Below are 12,826 nucleotides of genomic sequence, written 5' to 3'. Positions count from 1 at the left end.
TCTGGGTACGTGCCATAATCACAGAGTCCTCCGCATACAATAATAGGGAAATGGGAACATCTAAAGTGACAAGTACTAATACAGGATGTAAATCATTGATGTATAATATAAAAAAAAGAGGGGCCAAGACCCATCCTTGTCTCACTCCCCTTTGGACATCTATGTACCAGACACCTCCCCCTGCGCGTTGATATGCACCCTCTCCTTCATGTCCTCGAGTAAGTGGGCCAAAAATTAACCAGCACTGGATCTAATCCTCGTGTTATAAGCATGTGCCATACTTTGGCTCGATTCACACAATTGAAACTCGAGGATCAGTCCATGAAAGCTACCTACAGAGGTACTTGTTTGGCCACTGTGTATTTCCCTAGGATCAGGTTGAGACAATTTTTCATGGATCCTAACTTATGCCTGAACCCATATTGGCAACGCTGTAAATCTGATTCATCAGCCACACAGTCATTTAATCTATTGAAGATAATTCTTCCTAATATTTTGACAGTTGTATCTATCAAAGATGTCGGGTGGTAACAACCTGGAAGTGCTTGATCTCCTTTTTTTTTTTTTTTAAAGTTTGTCAATATTATTGAAGAGCTCCAGGTGCTATGTAAGGGGGCATGGGCAAGGCTATTATAAATATTCAGAAGATGGGGAGCCCAAAATGTAACATTCCTTTTAACCACTGCAACATTTGCTATAAATATTGATGCGAAAACTGTGCATGGCGGAGGAGCAAGTTATAGTCACCATAGTGCACAAGTTATAGTTTCTTCAGATAACTCTAACTACAACTTCTGAATATCTACGATTTTGTGGGTGTAAAATGTGAAAAAATGTATATATATATATATATATTATCCAAAACTTCTCCAAGTTCAAGAAAAGCAATCGACGCCGTGTCTGTGCTGAAAATTATTTATTGCCAGCCGAAAAAGCTAGACGCGTTTCGCCTGTCCTGCAGGCTTGTTCACTAGCAGTTTGTTAAAGTTTTCAAAGGCAATTTAAAACAGTGAGCGACGATCAACACACGTGATGGACTACAAGCATAGAAATAAACAGAAGACTCGTAGTTCACTTCAGCTTATGGAAGAAGACTTACACACACATTTGTAGAATCCTCTCGTCCTTTTCTATCTGGTTTTATCTGTATTTTGTTTATTGTATGATCACGTCACTGTTTTGGACTTAAAACAGCTATTATTAACTACAACTGACTCTTTTGTACTTTGCATCAGCCCACTTGGGCAGTAACTTTATAGATACCATGTACTTATCATTAATTTTAATTTGATGTGCTAAATCATGCTTTGACACAATGACTGTAATTATATTCAGTGCGACTGATCACTTGATCTAAACCCCCTTTTGCAATGTATTAACTTTGCAGGCTAAAACAATATTCTGTTTCTCAATTTGACCACTTGGGTAATAATTGTGTCATAATTGATGTATGTTATCAAATACTCTAAATTAATGAGCACACATTGATCGTGTTCGACCATAATGAATTGGTCTTACACTTTACGGCACATGCCAGGATCGTGTATCTATTCCAGCTGAAGTGAACTACGAGTCTTCTGTTTATTTCTATGCTTGTAGTCCATCACGTGTGTTGATCGTCACTCACTGTTTTAAATTGCCTTTGAAAACTTTAACAAACTGCTAGTGAACAAGCCTGCAGGACAGGCGAAACGCGTCTAGCTTTTTCGGCTGGCAATAAATAATTTTCAGCACAGACACGGCGTCGATTGCTTTTCTTGAACTTGGAGAAGTTTTGGATAATATTTGTGACCGCGTTTGGGAGGTCTCTTCATCGACGCGCCCTTCGTTCTGGAGGCAACGGGTGTTCCCATTCACCTGTGGACTATATATATATATATATATATATTTCCACAGTTCGGCTCAGTTTAGTAGACCCCTGGCGATTCTTTATTCGGTGCGTAGCTGCAGCAAAGCCATGCCGTAAATTCATTCACCAACAGCTTCCTTCTCAGGAGACCAATTAGTACGCACTCACAGGATTCTTTGTTACCCCAGTTTTCTTTCTTTATTTATTCAATAGCATCCAGTTCCAAGGAAATACCAATGCGTTTCGCTATCAACAGATAACTTGATCACGGTTAATATTATGCATTTGAATCACCCTATAAAAACAGTTGATGCCGAACATGTGATTGTTGATATCACTCATTTGTTAACACAGACTTCTGGTCTTTGTGGTCCGCAAACCATGTGTGATGTTAACATATTGTTTTGAAGCGTAATGTTGGTATTTCCCCAATTTTGTACATATTTTATTATTTTCTTAACATGAATTGTCGTATCTTTTATCAATTTATCAGTGAAATACATTCACTCTGCCCTGATATATTCTACTTATCGTTTTCCTAATCGTTTTTTTGCCGAGCGGGAGGAGTCAGTTTTTTTACTCGAACTTTATTGACTATCCTATTCTTTATTAGGATTGACTACCCTGTTCTTTATTAGGGTCGATTTTACACAATCTGTGATGTTATCATTTAAAACGACTCTGTGCAGCCGCACGTTCGTCTTTTTATGAGAACAGTCATGAGTCCCTGGTTATTTTATTCAACCTGCACATTCATTATAAATCTCTAAATCGGAGCTCCGATTACCGCTAATTATGATTGGAAACCAGCCTTGGTTAGGTTTTATTATAATGCGGCGAATTTAATTCCGCATCTCATGCGATTTTTACTAATTTTAGAGCCCTCAAGTGGGCTTTTTTTTAAAAGTCACATGTGTTACTCAGTGACGATTTCTAACCTTTCCTTTGCTGATTTAATTACTTTCTTTGATGGCACAATTTTTGGCCCTCTAGTGGGCAATTTCATAATTTGTTATTTTAAACGACATAGACATTTTGTATACATACAAAAATGTGGGACAATTTACAAATACAAATCCTCCTCAATTATGTGCGGAGCTTGCCTGTGTCAATACATCCTGATCATGAACCTTCTTGCATCCTCTCCCCTTTCTCAAGGCAAACATCACAGTATCTTAATAGTCATTTATGTATTTCTATAAATGAACATACAATTCTTCACTTTGATTAAGGCCCCACGGCATGTAAGTCCTAAAATTCAAGATTTGGCGAGATTCTCTGCGCCTCAAGTTCTTTTCTCGGTCTCCCCCTCTTGCATGTGAAGATATTGTTTCAAGAGCATAAAAACGTAGGGATTTCCAATCTCCTTTGTGGTTGGTTTCCATATGTTTTGCAACTGCGTTGCTCCTGTCCTTATTGATCGTTGCTCGCACATGTTCGAAGATTCTCTTTTTTAGATCGCACTTCGTGCTGCCTATATATTTCCATAGACCCTGTGATGCTGTGAAGCTGTGACATTCATGGTTGTGTGGGACAATCAATATAGAGCAGGAAAACGTGTTACCTTTCTTGTATTCTGAACTTCTGCATAAACTGTATGCACTCTTTCCATTCCATTTGGTTCCTCAAGACACTGGTAACGATTTTTCTCTTGGGTTGAATTCTGCAACACAAACACATCCTTTTTCAGTACGTTTCACTGCTATTTAGAAAGCAAGATAATCACAAGGCAGGTGCAAATAAAAGAGGCAAAATAGATCTGCAACATATGCAATTATACAGACTTCTGCTGCCCATCTTCTCCAAAATACTTGATTGACGCCAAGCTTAGGATTCTGAATGACAGGGTATTACAGTGCCATCTTAACATTTTTTAAGCCAAGTTATATTTTGAGGTCCCTTTTTGGTACAACTTTGAATTTTATTACCATTTCCTGTTAATTTAATCCTGCAAGATACCAAAAAAGTTTGAATTATGAGTTCAATTATTAGAAACAGGGTAACACAAATACAGCCAAAATATGTCTTGGCTGAAGCGCTTAAATCCTTAAAATGACACAAGGTCGAGAGGAACGCTGTCTGGGGTAGCTGTGGGCATTCACCGGAGACTGGATGAGATAGAGGGGATGTAGAGAGACAGACTGCTTTACCAGGAGGCCCTTGGAAGGTTGTGGTCCTGGGCCATTGCTCCTTTTGCCCATGCCTAAAAACATCTCTGCTGTATTATGTAATAAATGCAGCAAAACAAATAGCAGGTGTAGAGAAGTAAGCTTTACTCCAACACAACTGAGCCAGTGTCAGGAACAGCCAGCACAGCAAGGCTTTCCAGCAGAGGTACTGCCAGGACAAGAACAATGCATCAGATAGCAAAACGAAGAATACAAATAATACTCCAGATATGTAAAGCACAGGAAGCAGACAACAAAACAGACCAAACCAAATTGTTATGAAAATAATGCCCCCCCTCCTTTAAAATATATATATATTTTTTAAAGAATTGGCCAACCCCAGGAGGATGGGGTCCCCGGAGCTAAAAATGGGCTGGGGGAGGGAGGCTGCTCTCTTTAAAAAAAATTGTCCGGACTTCTGGGGATGGGGTCCCCTGGGCCAAAATCACGTTTACAGAGGGGTGGAGAAAGAGGGCCTGGCCTGCGACCACCTCTCAGCAATCCCACTGTGTGGCGCTTACTGGAGGTAACAGGTAGGCTAGTTCACACAACCAGTCACTCACCAATACATTGACTGAGACACTAAAACACTAACTTATACAGTCAGTCACGCACTCACTGAGTTATCCATACAGTCACTCATGAACCCACTGATTTATCCAAACACCTTAGTAGATATATTTTACATTCATAAACTTTTAAAAAACACTCAGTCACTGGAAGATGCCATCACTGATGTAATAAGTGATGTCATTTGAGGTGCCTTTAGTGATGTCATCAGTGATATCACTGACCATATCATGAGTGATGTAATACATGAGGTGATAAGCAGTGCATTGCGGGGGCGCGAGTTATAGTTACCTCAGCTAACTATAACGGCTGAATTTCTCTGGTTTTGTACGAATGAAATGTCAGAATAACTATAACATCTCTGTAACCTTTGTTTTTTCCGTGAATATATATGTATGTGTGTCTCTATAAGTATATATGTATACATACTATTTAATATTAATGAGATTTATTTAATTACCTTTATACTAATGGTATATAACAAAATATTTAAGATTTAATACTTCAAACTCTATATTTTGTAATGATATTATAATGAACCAATATTTTTTTTCAATATCTTTGAACTTACCAGTAGAAGGATAGGGAAACGATATTTTGTAAACAATGTTTTTGACACAATATTTGTGTTGCCCAATATTGTTGTTTCCGATATGGTGTCAGTGATCCTAAGTTCTCCTGGTCCTGCACCCTGGGCGCGCACTTAACTCAATGGAACGGCAGACATGCCTTTTCTCACTCTTTGCAACTGAGACTGTCACCTTCCATCTTATCTGCTGGCCTACACTAGACCCTGATGACCTCCACAAATACTAGCCCATCACCTACCTACTATACATTAGCAAGATCAAGCAAAAAGCAGTCTATATTGAACTTCAAAATCTCCCCAGCAGTACACATCTCCCACACAACTACCAATCTGGCTTCAGACCATGATGCAATGCTGGACTCCTACCTTACATATTGTAGACACTGAACACTTGACCTCAGATGAAGATGACCCCTGCCATCTAACTTTGCTGGACCTCTCTCAGCTGCCTTTGACATAATTCACCATTTCACTCTCATACACACCCTGTAGTCTTAAATGGGATTCACCAGCAATGTCCTTCACTGGTTCTCCTACAAATATTTCAACTTACACCAGTTTGTTCACATGGGCACCTCTAGTTCCCAAAAGATCCTTATCACTTGCATAGTCACTCAGGTCTCCATACTGTTTCCTGTTTTCTTCAAACTCAACATGAAGTCTCTTGGTGCTCTGTTCACAGATGGCATCATCAAGATGCACCAATATGCTGATACTCAACTCTACTTAAAAGTCTCACCGGCTTCAGACATGCAACACCTCAAACACTGCCTGCACATCATCCAGACATGGATGTCCAGTGCATATCTGAAGCTCAACCTTACCAATACAGATATCCTTTTATTTGAAAAGAACACAAAAACAAGAAACAGTACGAACCTGTTCATAAGAACCTCGATGACTTCAAATCCCAAGTGTTAACAAATGCATAGTCCCTTGGATTCACCCTAGACACCATCCTCAACCTTGATGAAAACAAATACACCATGGTACTAGCTCTCTCTTTTAAAGAAAGTGAAACCTTTTCTTCTGGAGAGAGTCATCAGAATTGCTGCACAAGCCCTCGTAGTTTTGAAAATTGCAATGCCAAGCTCCATGGCCTCCTAGACTCCTCAGTGGCATTCCTTAAGGGCAGTCTACATGCTGCAGCACATCTCATCCAGGTCTCGAAGTAATGTTATCAAGACACCCCAGCATGATGGAACATCATTGGCTCTACTCAGTGACCTGCACCATCTTCAAAACCAGCTGCACCATTTACAAAGTCGTCATAACCAGAACACCCAATCATCTTGCAGACAAATTCACCATGTCTGGTGGTTCTCAGTAAACCCACAGCCAGGGCACCACCAGACTGCAGACTAAGAAATGTAAACGAGAAACAACAAGGCAGCAGGCCTTTTTCAAGATCTCGAACAACATCCTCATCACAATCCGGACTACCCCAATGATGCAATTTAGGAAACTGTTAAAGAACATTTCTTTAAAGAACACTACATCACCATGCATTAACCCTTCACCACCCAGTTGCCTCTACTTTCACTCATTGACTTTATGCTTGTCTTTGACCCTGTACAGGACCGTGTTGTCTTTTGGCTGTATATACTTATGTACATACATGAGATATGTAAACATGGCAAGATCAGAATCAGGTTAATCGAACATCACAGAAATATAGGATGGAAACATTTCACCATCAAACTGACTTCACCTTTCTTGACTTTTGAACACCAAGAGGCTCATTATGATGGCGGGCGGACATCAGTCCGCCCGCCATCATAACGGTGATGGGACCACCCGCCAGACATGCAGCGGTCCCACAGGCCCAATTAGGATGCACCCGCAATACTGGCGGGCACATCCTGGCCTTTTACCATTGCGGGCAGTGCTGCTGACTGCAGCACCGCCCGCAATGGTAAAAGGGCATGCACAGCATTTCCCTGCACCACATGGTGCAGGGAACTGCAGGGGGGACCATGGGTACCCCCAAGCGCACCCCCCCGGGGGCCCGCAACGGGCCCCAAAGCCAATCCCAGCCAGCCTTTCCATGGTGGCATCGCTGCCATGGAAAGGCCTTTCAACCACCCACATCCTAATATGGCTGGCGGTGCCTACTAGGCACCGCCACCATATTAGTGGCCCAGCTCTGCCTGGCCGGCAATTGTAACGATTGCAGACCGCCGGGAAAGCGGCAGACGGACTTTGTGTCCGCCGCGATACCCACCGCCATCATAATATGGCGGGGGTATTTCACATGAGGATGGCGTAACGATCGCCGATCATTACGCGATCCTAATGAGCCCCCAAGTTCGCAGGAATCTGGACACAACTCAGGTGTTATTTCTTAAAGAACAAAGGTGGAACTTTAAATTAAGGACCAATATCCATTGGCTTAGCAATCATATTCTGTGGTGCCTCTTGATACCTTACTGCTTTCAGGCCCTAGCACAATTTAAGTTGGGGTGGTATCAGAGCTAATTGTGTTACCTCATTGATGTGATTTATGACACTAAACATTCTTCTTATTTCCTACTACTGAGGATAAGAGAATTGCTGGTTCTATTTAGGCAGCAATGCTTTTATGCTCAGATTATCCTGGTATTAACTAATGGAGATGTGACTCATGTACCTGCCAACCATAATAATATAGCTTATGATAAATAATATGCTTCAGCTACCCCTTACCACAACTCTGTATTACATTTTCATCATGAAAGTTCTCCAATCTACTACACAGCAATTAGCACATCTCTCTCAGCCCTTTCTAAAATATTGATATTCCTGTAATTTCCACTATTTTACAATACTTCGGCAAACTGTTTGCATAGATCACAATATCGTTACCTGAACAGTTGTAAGTGCGAACAAAGGGCCTCATTTAAAGTCTGGCAGATGGGATACTCCATTACAAATGTGGCTGATTTCCTGTCTGACATATTACAAGTGCATTACAGTTAATGGCACTTGTAAAAAAGTGGATGGGCTATCTACCATGTTTTTGATGGAGTATACGGTCGCCAAACTTTAATGAAGGCACATTGTTTTTTTACTTTTATTTATTTTTGTGCCTAATATGGGACTATGACTCCCACCATTCTGTGTATAGCTCCCCTGATGAACACAGGTTTGTGATGGTGATTTATTTTTTATTTTTTTATCTTTTAACTACAACGTGTGTGGGTGAGCCAAATACCCACATCATGGAAGGACCCAAAATGTATTGTGGAGACATCAAAATGATCTATCCAAGCCCAAGGTGGGCACCTTGGTTTTTGGTCCCAGACTCGGCAGGCATCTAGGAAAGCCTACCAAACCCAGACATTTCTGAAAACTAGTGAGGTAGCATTGTAATGGGAGACCAGGGGGAATGCATGGTGGTAGGAAAAGCAGACCTAACTATAACAACCACTGGGTAATATATACACACACACACACACACACATATGTGTGTGTATATATATATATATATCTATATATTACCTACTGGCGGTCGCCAGTAGGTAGTTATAGTTAGGACCCTCTTACCATAGGAAATCCGCAACATTCTATTTTGAATAACTTTGGCGCCGGTCGACGAATCCTCGCGAAATTTTCAAAATAGGTGGGGCGTTGAGCTCCACTCCTACCCTGAAAGTCTCGGGGGGATTCGTCAAGCGGGGGCTGAGATAAAAGGGGGGTCCCAAAACGCGTTTTTCCCATGCATTTTTCCATAGGACCTTTAGACAGAGCTACAGCCCGAACGGCTGAACAGAATTAAATAAAATTTGGCAGAGAGGTAGTCCTCAGGTCAAGGAAGTGCCTTTTGTAGGTTTGGTATAAATCTGTTCAGTAGATTCTGAGAAAATAGCCTTTAAATCAATATATATATCTGAGCCAGCTTACGGTGCGCTTACGGTGCGCTTACCGTACGCGTACGGTGACGTGCGCGAGCGCGATTCTGATTGGCTCTTAGATCTTAGTAAACATTCGAATCGGTCGAAACCAGGAAGCGGCGGCCGCCATTTTCTCTCTCGGACTCTGGGGGGGGGGGATGAAAAACAAAGATAATAAACATGGAAAGGGACAGTTTAGAAAGCTCCCAACCACCTAGGCTTGGTATCTGATTCACCAAAGAACCCCCAAGGCCAAAAATTCTAATTATTATTTTTTACAAAAAATCGGCGATTACGCTTACCGTACGCGTACGGTACAAATTTTAATTTAAAAAAAAAAAAAAATCCAAACTCTCCCCACCCCGTGTGCAAACGGTGCCCGAAGGGCAACATTTGTGCATGACATATTTGTACAACGTAAACTAAATATAAATGTTTATCTTTCACAACGAAGCGCATAATATGTCCTCCACGTGCGCACGGTGCGCGAAGCGCATCGAGCGTACATGGCCCAACCACGGCACTAACTGCGTAAAGTGGGCGCGCGGTGCGCGAAGCGCACCGTGCGCGCACGGAACGAACTGCGTTAAGTGGGCGCGCACGCCACGAATGGCGTAAAGTAACTTAGCATTTAAAAAACCGTACAAATTCACTGAAAAAACCATAGGTTTCACACACGTTATAGTTAGGAATTAGCATTTAAAAAACCTTGCAAATTCAGTGAAAAAACCATAGGTTTCACACAAGTTATAGTTAGCTGTACATTTCACTCGTAAAAAACCAATGAAATTCCACGTTATAGTTAGTGCAGGCAACTATAACTCACGCGACCGCAATCCTCTGCTGATGACATATGTGTCTTTATGAAAAAAAAATATTTGTAATATATGTATAGCTAAAATTTAATGGAAGAAGACATGGGCAAATAAGTGTCTAAATACAGTATTAGCATCAGCAGAGGATTGCGGTCGCGTGAGTTATAGTTGCCTGCACTAACTATAACGTGGAATATATATATATATATAGATAGATAGATAGATAGATAGATAGATAGATAGATAGATAGATAGATAGATAGATAGATAGATAGATAGATAGATAGATATCAAAGCTCCAAGGTTCCCACCTGTGGAGACGCACTCTGACATCCACTGCAGCAACCTTCATGAGGTAAAAGCCGGATCCGCGAGCGGATCCAGTTTACAGCCTGCCTGTGGATTCACGCCTGATGCGTTTCGTGCTCATTGCACTCTTCAGCGGTGCGACAGTCATTTTGGCATAGAGGCCACACCTCCCACTTTGAAATATGAGCCCTCCAATGGGCGACTCGAATGGGCTTTGGTATATTCACTGAAAAAAACATAGGTTTTACAGACTTTATAGTTAGGAATTAGCATTTAAAAAACCTTAGAAATTCACTAAAAAACCATAGGTTTCAGGGACGTTATAGTTAGTTGAACATTTGACTCATATAAAACCAGAGAAATTCGTCTGTTATAGTTATTTGAGCTAACTATAACTCAGGCGCCCGCAATGCACTGCTGATGGTGTCACATATTACATCACTTATGGCATGGTCAGTGACATCACTGATGCCATCACTGATGACATCATCCAGTGAATGTGTGTTTCTATAAAATGTAAATATGTTTTATATATATGCCAAGGTGTATTGAAGAATGAATGCATTTACAAGTGCCTAAAGGAATTATTTCGTATGTGTGTGACTGACTGTATAAGTGAGTGATTGAATGTGTCTTACTGAATGCATGGGTTAGTGACTAAACTGTGTATAAGTCTGTATTAGTCTCTCCGTTGGTGTGTAAGCAACTGCATGGGTTGCTGGATACCTACATGAGTGTCTATATAGGTTATTGATTTGTTGTCTGAGTATCTGTATGAGTCCCTGAGTGTCTGTGTGGGTGGGTGGGTGTATGAGTCTGTGCATAGATGTCTGAGTGGGTGATTCAGTGGTTGTATGGATTAAAAAGTGCATCTGGAAAGGGCTGTATGGGTGAGTTAGTGTGTCTATGGGTGTGTTGGTGAGTGAATAAATGTCTCAGTGGTATATCTGTGACTAACTACATGTGTTTTAACCCTTTCGCTGCCAGGCCTTTTCCCCCTCCGGTGCCTGGCGTTTCCCCCGTGGCTGGGTGTCATGACGAGATAGTCTCGTCATGGGCACAGCGCGACTGTGCTCCATGACGAGACCATCTCGTCATGGGCACAGAAGAGGTTAGGCCACTATATGTGAGTGTTGGAGTATATAAATGAGCATATGTGAGACTAAGTTATTTCAAGAGTGGGTGCATAAATAAGTGTCTGCTTCTATCAGTGATTCTATAAGACAGTAAATATGTGTTAGTATCTGTATAAATAAGTGATGTGGTATGTCTAAAAATAACAAAGTTGGTGTGTATAACTGTGATTCATCCTTTATATTACTGACTAGGCGTGTGAGTAACTCTATGGATGAGTGGCAGCGTGTGACTGCATGTATAGATGTATGAGTGCATATTATAGTCCTCTATTGATGAGTAACTACATGTATAAGTGACTGGATGTGTGTGTAGACCTAGGAAATAGTGAGTGCTATGTAGTATATGGCATTCTTCTGTGTATGGTTTCAAAAATAGTAGTCAGCATTCTAGAATGGGTGTATCAAAGTTTATATTAGAGCATCCATATGTGCATCAGATTGTCACGTGAATGATGTCATGAGTGATGTCATGAGAGATGTCATTTGAGATGTCATCAGTGATGTCATCAGTGATGTCACTGACCATGTCATGAGTGATGTAATATGTGACACCATCAGCAGTGCATTGCGGGCGCGCGAGTTATAGTTAGCTCAACTAACTATAACAGGTGAATTTCTCTGGTTTTATAGGAGTCAAATGTTCAACTAACTATAACAGCCCTGAAACGTTTGGTTTTTTCAGTGAATTTCGAAGGTATTTTAAATGTTAATTAATATTTTGAAACTCTATTATACTTCTTGTTTTTAACTTTAAAAATCATGTAAAGTTTAATATCTTCCCCCAAAAATATGTATATATATTTTTTGGGGGGGAGAAAACTGCACTCCCATACCGGTAGCGTACCAAGCTCTATCACCACACGAATCCTATCCGCCATATCGCTAAACTCGTAAATGATGCGAATTTCGTATCCGACGAGTTTGTGGCACCGCGTCCCGCTTAACATCATATACGCATGAAGTCACCCCAGGTAGTACTTTGGTATCCGACGGGTATATTATGATAAATATATTTTGTTAAAATCGCATTGGGTGCGGCCTCCTTGCGCGCTCAGTGTGCGATTGCCATACGACCTTAAAAAAAAGCATTTGATTGGTTCATAACATTTCCCATTGTAACAGTTGTACAACCCCACCCATTTTACTCATTCTCTCTACAGCGTGTGATGAGAGACACCTCTTCTGCTTAGAAAGCTTTTTTGAAAAGTGTTTTCCTGTATACACATATCTTATACTACACACAACATGCAACGATCTTCTTGATCAATATTCATGCTCTGTACATTAGCCTTCCACGTGTGATTGCCATGCATCTCAAACATTCCATCAAAAAACAAATATGTGTTACACGATGCCCCTGGTGTGTGCGTCTGCACATTATTGTGCTGCCTTTCGACTTGGGTATCGCTGGATCTAAGGAACATCATCAGCCACGGGCAAACTGCACATCCTAGATCACATGCCATCTCATTAACGATAGTTTCCGCCCCGACACATGCTACACTATTCTAAATTGCA

The 12,826-nt window shown here is 41.0% G+C and overlaps 1 protein-coding gene across 3 annotated transcripts in view; it reads right to left on the bottom strand.

The window, feature by feature from the left end:
* LOC146772949 (SLAM family member 5-like) overlaps nucleotides 1-12,826 on the bottom strand; it is a 408,736-nt gene that overhangs the window by 106,575 nt on the left and 289,335 nt on the right. For all 3 annotated transcript variants that reach the window (XM_085637738.1, XM_085637739.1, XM_085637740.1), the window contains one exon: nucleotides 3,414-3,512. In XM_085637738.1, the coding sequence (XP_085493864.1) occupies nucleotides 3,414-3,512 (99 nt within the window). The remainder of the gene's footprint in view (nucleotides 1-3,413; nucleotides 3,513-12,826) is intronic.

The sequence above is a fragment of the Triturus cristatus genome, chromosome 12 (genome assembly GCF_964204655.1).
Source record: "Triturus cristatus chromosome 12, aTriCri1.1, whole genome shotgun sequence".
Taxonomy (NCBI): domain Eukaryota; kingdom Metazoa; phylum Chordata; class Amphibia; order Caudata; family Salamandridae; genus Triturus; species Triturus cristatus.
This window is presented reverse-complemented; position numbering and strand designations above follow the sequence as displayed.